Source organism: Acartia tonsa, chromosome 13 (genome assembly GCF_053477335.1).
Source record: "Acartia tonsa isolate MP-2025a chromosome 13, ASM5347733v1, whole genome shotgun sequence".
Classification (NCBI taxonomy): Eukaryota; Metazoa; Arthropoda; class Copepoda; order Calanoida; family Acartiidae; genus Acartia; species Acartia tonsa.
In genome coordinates, this window is record NC_137272.1 from 27,824,574 (window position 1) to 27,832,771 (window position 8,198).

At 30.7% G+C, this 8,198-nt stretch overlaps 1 protein-coding gene across 1 annotated transcript in view; it reads right to left on the reverse strand.

Moving 5' to 3' along the window:
* LOC145335236 (uncharacterized) overlaps positions 1 to 7,041 on the reverse strand; it is a 29,950-nt gene extending 22,909 nt beyond the window's left edge. Inside the window, exons 1-3 of the mRNA XM_080180970.1 lie at positions 6,953 to 7,041; positions 6,294 to 6,355; positions 1,474 to 1,548 (exon numbers count right to left, since the gene is read on the reverse strand). Coding sequence (XP_080037096.1) covers positions 1,474 to 1,548; positions 6,294 to 6,355; positions 6,953 to 7,015 — 200 coding nt within the window. The 5' untranslated portion in view covers positions 7,016 to 7,041. The remainder of the gene's footprint in view (positions 1 to 1,473; positions 1,549 to 6,293; positions 6,356 to 6,952) is intronic.
* Positions 7,042 to 8,198: the final 1,157 nt, after the last annotated feature.

Sequence of the window (8,198 nt, forward strand, 5' to 3'; positions counted from 1 at the left end):
ATATTGTCTTTTATTCCAAAGAATCAATTTAAAAGTTGCATTTCTGATAAGGAAAAAAATTGTTCTGGTACAAATTTCACATACACAAAAGATTCTTTGTTATTATTTCTTAAATAAAAATATTGTTGTATATACTTATGAACTTAATCTTCTTTTTCCAAAATATTTTCTTTGTTTTATTTGAAGCCAATCCTTAGCTATGGTGTGAAAACTATCACTGCTTGTAAATTGAGTTTACAGAGACTTGAAATACATTTAAATTAAATCAAACTATTACCGTTCACACACTATAGGACAGAAATATATATATTTTTAGGGAATTTAATAGATATTCATATAAATAATGGCTGTATCCCTATCATCTATGAGATCTGCATCCCAAGACCTAAATCTAAAAATACATAACCTAAAACCATCCCGGAACCTCTGTGAAGCTTCCCAAATAAGGAGAATTCAATCAGTTCGGTAGTCATGGAAATCTTAAGCTTTAGACAAAAAAAAACATTACCACATTATATAAGAGGGTAATGGTTATGTAGATTCTCATTACTGGTATGCATATCTTAGAAAAAATAGCATTGGTAGTTAGACGAATTTACGGGCGTTATCTCTTAATCTTATACTCTTAAACTGATTAACTTGCTACTACAAAAGAATGATTTGAGATTAAGACAACAAAAAATTTACACGAACGTTTTATAACAAAAAAATCTCTGAAAATGTGTCTCTGTCAAATGAAAGAGCCTAAACAGTGAAAGTGATAAAAAATAAAATAGAAACAAATAAAATAGGACATGTATATCCAAAGCTAGCGTAGAAAAGTGTTAGCAACTGTATACATACAAACCCGTAAAATAAACTTAAAATACAATTCTGGCAGGTGGAATTAAAATAAAAACACACTTTTGGTGGGGTTGGAATGATGCTAGAACATAAATAAAATGCCTTCGAGTCATAAATGACTTATAAACGTAGAGAAAAGACCGTTCAAAGGATAAATTTAGCAACACAAATTTTTATGGGAAGTGTGTGAACAATGCAACTGCTGACATAGTTTTAGCAATAGTTAGGGTACAGAAAACAAAAAATTCTTGTGAACTCGTATCAGATAATCAAATAGTTAATCGTTTGCATTATCTTAGTACCTCTAAACCTTTGATTGAATTCCTTTTTGATTTGATTATTGTGTCTGACATTCTACCTAGAGTAGTAATGGTTATATGTCGCAACGTATTATAAACAGCTTTCCGCGGCTATAAGATGTACAATTATAAGATTAAAGCCAATTTTTTTAGCCCCAAGATGGCGAAGGCACGGGCAAAAAACTGATTTTAATCTTATGATTGTACATTCTTCGTAGAAAGCTGGATATAATACGATGTTAGACATAGTTTTTTCGTGTGGATGAGAACCAGTTCCTATCCACCGGATTCGAATGAATACGAGAAATCTATAGAAAGATGCTGAATGGTTCCTAGAAGAATATTGGCAAGACTGGATTTTCCAACTCCTGATCCTCCAAGGATCACCATCCGGGGACATGGGTACCTAGATAAATAGATAGATAGTTAGATAAATAGATAGATTAATAGATAGATGAATAGATTAAAAGATATATTAATAGATTAATATATATATATTAGTAAAAAGATTGATAGATAAATTGATAAATTAAAAGTTCGATTAATAAATTAATAGATAGTTTAATAGATTAATAGAAAGATTGATATAAAGATAGATGGATAGAGAGATAAAATAGATATACAGACATATTAGATAGATAAGCATGTGGTATATTCAAGGGCGTCCAAGCTTTTTTATTTAGGGGGGGGGGTAATCTTTATTTCATAGAGGCATTTTTTTTTTATTTGGGGGGGGGGGGAGTAAAAATTTAAAATCCAAAATTTTGGGGGGGGATAATCACCCCTTTACCTCCCCCCTTGGACGCCTATGGGTATATTGATAGTTTAATAGACTGCTAGATAGATATTTTTAAAATTATTAAAAAGATACAATAGAGTTACTAAAGAGACATATTGTCTAAATGGGCCAATAGGAGAATACTGACGGAACATTCAAGAAATTGGGATGAAACATTTCACAGAACTTGGTACATAAGGGCATTATTTTTTATTTCGTTCGCATTATAAGTCGCAATCTTAAGATAAAGCTTTTCCTGGGTAAATTAATTCGTGTAACAACAAGCATATGACAAAGCATATTAAAAGTTAGTTATAAAAATTCTTTTAACAAAGTTAGCTTTCTTAAACTTGTCTCAAATTTCGTCGCATGTATCTCGTTTATCACATAAAATGTAAACATCAATTTCTGTCTGCAAAACTTTCGTTTTTAATTTTGACGAAAAATGGGGTCAGTTGGACCATCTAGATATACCATGTCTATTACAGGTACATATTCTTTTATAACAAAAAGATATTTTTTAATTTATTCCTATGATGTCATAAGAATTTTTTTCTAATTCTTTAGCAACAAGCATTAGGGAAGCATGAGAAAATAGAATAATTTAAGGTTAAATTGATAGGAAAATAAACTTTCTAATATAAATTCTGTTTAATCCTAAGATCGTGTTGAACAATATTGGGATATAGTCCCTTTCGTGGCAGCGCCTCCTAAGGGTCGTTTCGTCGAATTTTACATTAATTTTTATAGGTTGTTTTAAGTCATGTTAGGTTAAGTTAGGTTAGGTGATTGCCCCGCATGGTTAGGCAATTGGCAACTCAGGGTTAGAGCCCCCCGCAGGGACTAGAAATAGGGGAAAAGCTAATATGAAAATACGACGAAACGCCCCTTAAGAGGCGTTGTCACGAATGTAACTATACCCAACTGTTGAAAATTTTACTTCAAAATACTTGTCCAATTGTAGATTATTAAGAATTTTTGGTCTATTTCAATTTCAGATAATTTTGAATTGGAGAGACTAAAATCCCTCACTTTTTCCATTTTTAATGAATGCTACTTAAGACTTACACATGGAAATGTTTCATTCTTGTAAGTATTACTTAAGTATTTATTATCAGGTAAGGTTACCTAAATTCTTACTCTTATTTTTAGTAGCAAAGCTACTCTATAATTCACTTTGTCTGTCAGTCTGTCAATCTATACATTGTTTTGTTCATCTGTCTGTTATTTGGGGTGCTAGTTCGATTTCAAGATTTTCAAGTTTTTGTGATTTTCTCAACTCCTTTTCAAGATACAGGGCTGAAATTTTTTGGGGATTATTAATTTCAAATTCTACTATATTCCCCAAGTTTTATTAATATTTTTCTATTAATTGGGGTGCTAGATCGATTCCTAGATTTTTAGGTTTTCATGGTTTTCTCGATTGTTATTCAGGATTGACGGCTGAAATTATCAGGGATTGAATATGCTTATGTTCTAGATATTTCCATCAAGTTTCATTAAAATTTGTCTATTAAAATACCCCCAGGCAAATAAAAAAAAAGTAATTTATGTTAATTGGTGTCTTTTTATACTCTGAAGGATGACCCACAAAATCTTTAAAATAACTCTGATACTTGTCTTTTATACCTAAAAAAAAGACAAAGTTTCCTATTAAAAGTATTACTTTTAATTTTTATTTAGACCTTTTTTTAAGGCTAGAACAAAATAATTTTTACCAAAATTTATCTAAAGTAGTTCAAGGAAAGATATGTACATCAATTTAGGTATTATTGACCTTTCCCATTCTTTTTTTGGGGACACTCTTTATAATATGTAAGTGCCAGTGTGCAATAAATTTCGCAATTGTATTATTACTTCAAATGTTTCATAATAACAAAGATGATAATATTAAAAAAATTAGATGAGATATTAAAAAGAATGGAATAATATACTTTATTGCTAATTTGGAGATATCTTACATTTGCGTAAATGAACGCACACCGTAAGTGGCGTTGGTCATTAATGATACATGAGAATCCATCAAAAAGTTTCGGCCAACTAGGAATATAGATTGGTTATACCAGATTATTTGATTGATAGATAGATAGATAGATACACAGATAGATAGGTACACAGATAGATAGATACACAAATAGATAGATACACAAATAGATAGATACACAGATAGATGGATACACAGATAGATAGATACACAGATAGATAGATACACAGATAGATAGATACACAGATAGATAGATACACAAATAGATAGATACACAGATAGATAGATACACAAATATATAGATACACAGATAGATAGATACACAGATAATAGATACACTAATAGATAGATACATAGATAGATAGATACACAGATAGATAGATACACAAATAGATAGATACACAGATAGATAGATACACAGATAGATAGATACACATATAGATAGATACACAGATAGATAGATACACAAATATATAGATACACAGATAGATAGATACACAAATATATAGATACACAGATAGATAGATACACAGATAATAGATACACTAATAGATAGATACATAGATAGATAGATACACAGATAGATAGATACACAAATAGATAGATACACAGATAGATAGATACACAGATAGATAGATACACATATAGATAGATACACAGATAGATAGATACACAAATAGATAGATACACAGATAGATAGATGGATAGTTAGATAAAGGGAATAGTAGCGTTCGCAATATTCTGTAAAATTGTGAAGTCAAAGGCGCTTATTAAGTCTAACTGTTCTTAATGTTGACTAAACACATAGTATAATTATAAATGTATATTTAAAACAGGTTGACCTAGTAAGCCCATTTGACTGGAATCTTACTCACAACTTTACGAAATTTTACTAAAGCTACTATACCCTTAATATATAAAGATATCTATAATACAAAGTAGAACGATGTCTGTCTGTCCGTTTGTCCCTTAAGATCTCGGTAACTACTGAACCGATCGGATTCTACTCTTCAGGGAATTTACCTACTGGTCCTGTGGGCGTTATAGGCTATTTTCTTGGGGGGTGGACATCCCCAACCCCCCCAAAACCAAAAAAATCCCCCCTCCCCAATTATTTTTTTTACGAATTTGTACGAATTCGCATTTTTTTCGGCTGGGTAGGTAAAAGAAGATGTAATTATACCTCTTAGGACAAAGCCCCTAGAGGCTAGGGGCGAAGCCGCTAGATAATATAGGAAGAAAAATGAATATATTGCTTTTTTAATGACACTAAAAGAAAAAAATGTAAATAAAAAAATTATTTAACAATTTTGTAAACCTCAGCATCTATTCTTTATTTTTTAAAGAAAAGATTCTCTACATTTAGGAAAATGTCTTTCATAAAGTTAGGCACGTTAGAATTGTCCTATCAATTTAAACCTTGCAAGGGGAATAATTTTGATTATGAAAATGTAATTCTAACACGATTTTACACAATTTAAACAGTCATGTATCTCTATAACTCTAGTATGTAATGATTTTCTTATGACGCATTTTTAATTTTAAGCAATTTTAAAAAAGATTCACATCCACTTTCTCCATTTTTTCATCAATATTGATTGTCATATTTGTTAAGCTTCGCTTTTATGAAATTTTACATCCTTGATTTTTTTTTGTTAAATTAGAAATCCTTTCATAAAATTCTCAAAATTTAATAAAAGGAACAATATAAAATTATTTTAATCAACTTTATAAAATAAGTATGTGAGAAATTAAATTAAAAGTCTTGGAATATATTTAAAATCTATATCTTTTATAAGATAAGATCTCATAAACTGCTTGTCTGGGAAAATACCATTCCCACTTCCCCCCCCCCTCACCCCCTATTAGTTTTTTTTGTAGAGTAGCTCTGTTACTAAAAAGTATGAAAATATCAGACAGTGAGATGACAGTGGGCTTTTTAAACTTGTTGACTTCGTCGACTTAAAAACTTTGGGGACTTTTACTAAATTAAGATTGGTTAGTTCAAAAAATAAATGTATTATTACTTGGATCTTACACCAGATTTTCATGTTCTACAATAATGTGAACTCTGTAGCTGGCTAAAATAACGATCTTTCCCATCCCCCCTTTACCCCATCCTCTTTCATCCTACTGGATAAACGGCTCGACCAATAAATGTGGGGAGGGGGGGGAACTGCTACCTAAATTGACCACAATTTTTCTCCTATTATATCATCCACGTATATTCTTCTACATCCATTGTTCAAAACTAGTAGTGTCTAAACTTATCAACCAATACTTTTAAACTACAGAAAGGGTAATTTTGATATCCTTATTGGGGATGTATATCAATTTATCGTCCATTGTCTTATCCCCAAATATCCCTAAAAAATGATATAAATCTTACCTCTGTGCATTATTGATTGGCATAAACCTACAATTGTTAACAGGATCTACAGAATGTAACAACTGAAATAAAAGAATAGTTATTTATCGCATCGTATTATAGACATGTAAAATTAACAATATTAGGAATAAGTACAGTTTTGTTTTCCCCGAGGAGCCGAAGGCCCGCGCAAACAAAACTGGTCTTATTTCTAATTTTTATTCGTAGGAAATTTCTATAATACGATGCAATACATGATTTTTCAGTGTGGCTCGGGACTGGTTCTAATCAAGCGGATGTTGATAGGTTTGAAAGCCACACTGGAAAATATTATTTAGTAATTCAGGAAGCTTACTTCTTTTTTTAACACAAATTTAGCCACCACTAGACCGATATGGTTCTCCTTTACAATGTAGCTTTTCATAGGTTCTGGGAAGGTTTATTAATATATTTGGGGAGGATAAATCCACACTCCCCAGAGAGAAAGTGATCCCCCAAAAAGTTTTTTTTTACCTTTTCTTTTAAAAACTAAAATTGAAAGGAAGGGAACGACTGCCACCTCAAGTGCCCTAAAGGCCTCAAGAAGCGTAGCAGCTAGTTGATAAATAATAACAATAAATCGAATAAACAAACATACAGCTAGTTATAGAGTTGCTACGCATCTAGAATAATAAACTTACCAAATTATTCCATGATAACTGAATATTAACCAGAAAAGATAGGATTCCTAATTTTAATTGCATCTTCAGTTCTTTATTATTGCATATTAGTGTCTGAAATATTAAAACACATTATTAAAAATTTAACAGGAATATCAAAATATTGTATTTTAGTTTATTATGTTTATTTACAAATAATTTAGAAGTTTACAATTTGCATTTAATTCTTTTTATTCGTCTTTATGTTCCTCTGTCTCTTTTATATCTTCTAAATATTCATAATTTTAGCCTCGAAGGTAAATCAAGGTAGAATATTTTAATAATAGCGGAGCAATGATGTTTATATTTGCAGGTAGAGAGGAGACATACAGCTGTTTACTAAAATAGTCTCCAAATTTTTCTTATTCGTTGGCTTAAATCTTTGGAGACTTTTGTGGAAATATGATTGGTTGGTTCATTAAGTTGAGTGTCCAAACTTTCACTCCACTAATTGTAATCTACAGAAAAGAAATTTTGTGTATCATCATTGGGTATGTATATCAAATTATCGGCAATTATCTTATCTCTTTAGATACCTGGAAAAAGGGAAATTAAAGAGTACTGAGGTGGATTCTTTATAAAAATTTGCCCCACTAATCGCTTAGTGGGGCAAAATTGTTTTTGTGAAAAATCCTTCAAAATCACATAAAAAATCTACAAATATTTAATAAAATCTTATGTTAATAACCCTTCTATGATATTGTTTAATTTTGTAGATTTTTAATGTGATTTTGGTGGATTTTTCACGAAAACAATTTTGCCCCGCTAAGCGATTAGTGGATAATTTACGTGATAAAATTACAGACTGACATACAAACTTATACTTTGTTTGACGGGCGGACATTTTTATAGAATAGCATCGGCGTTATCTCAAAAAATGCGCCAACAAAATTATTTACTCATTCAAATTTATGACAGGTGGAAATTCTTTTGAAAATATTTGCGCTCTATTGCAGCGTGAATATTTGGATTGTCAAACTGATGCAAATCATTTCGGATTGCAATTGATGTCTAGTAAAAAACAAGAATAATGAAAGTAGATGAAAATACTGAATTTAATGTTTTATAAAGTTATGGATTATTTTATCAACCAGTAGCCAGGTTATTTTTTCTTTTTCTATATTCCTTTTTCATTAGAGGCATAGGGAATAACCAGTAGCATTAGCATAAATGAGAGCTTGTATTCTAGCTGTTGGAGAGTATCAATTTCAAGTATGTGCCATATTAG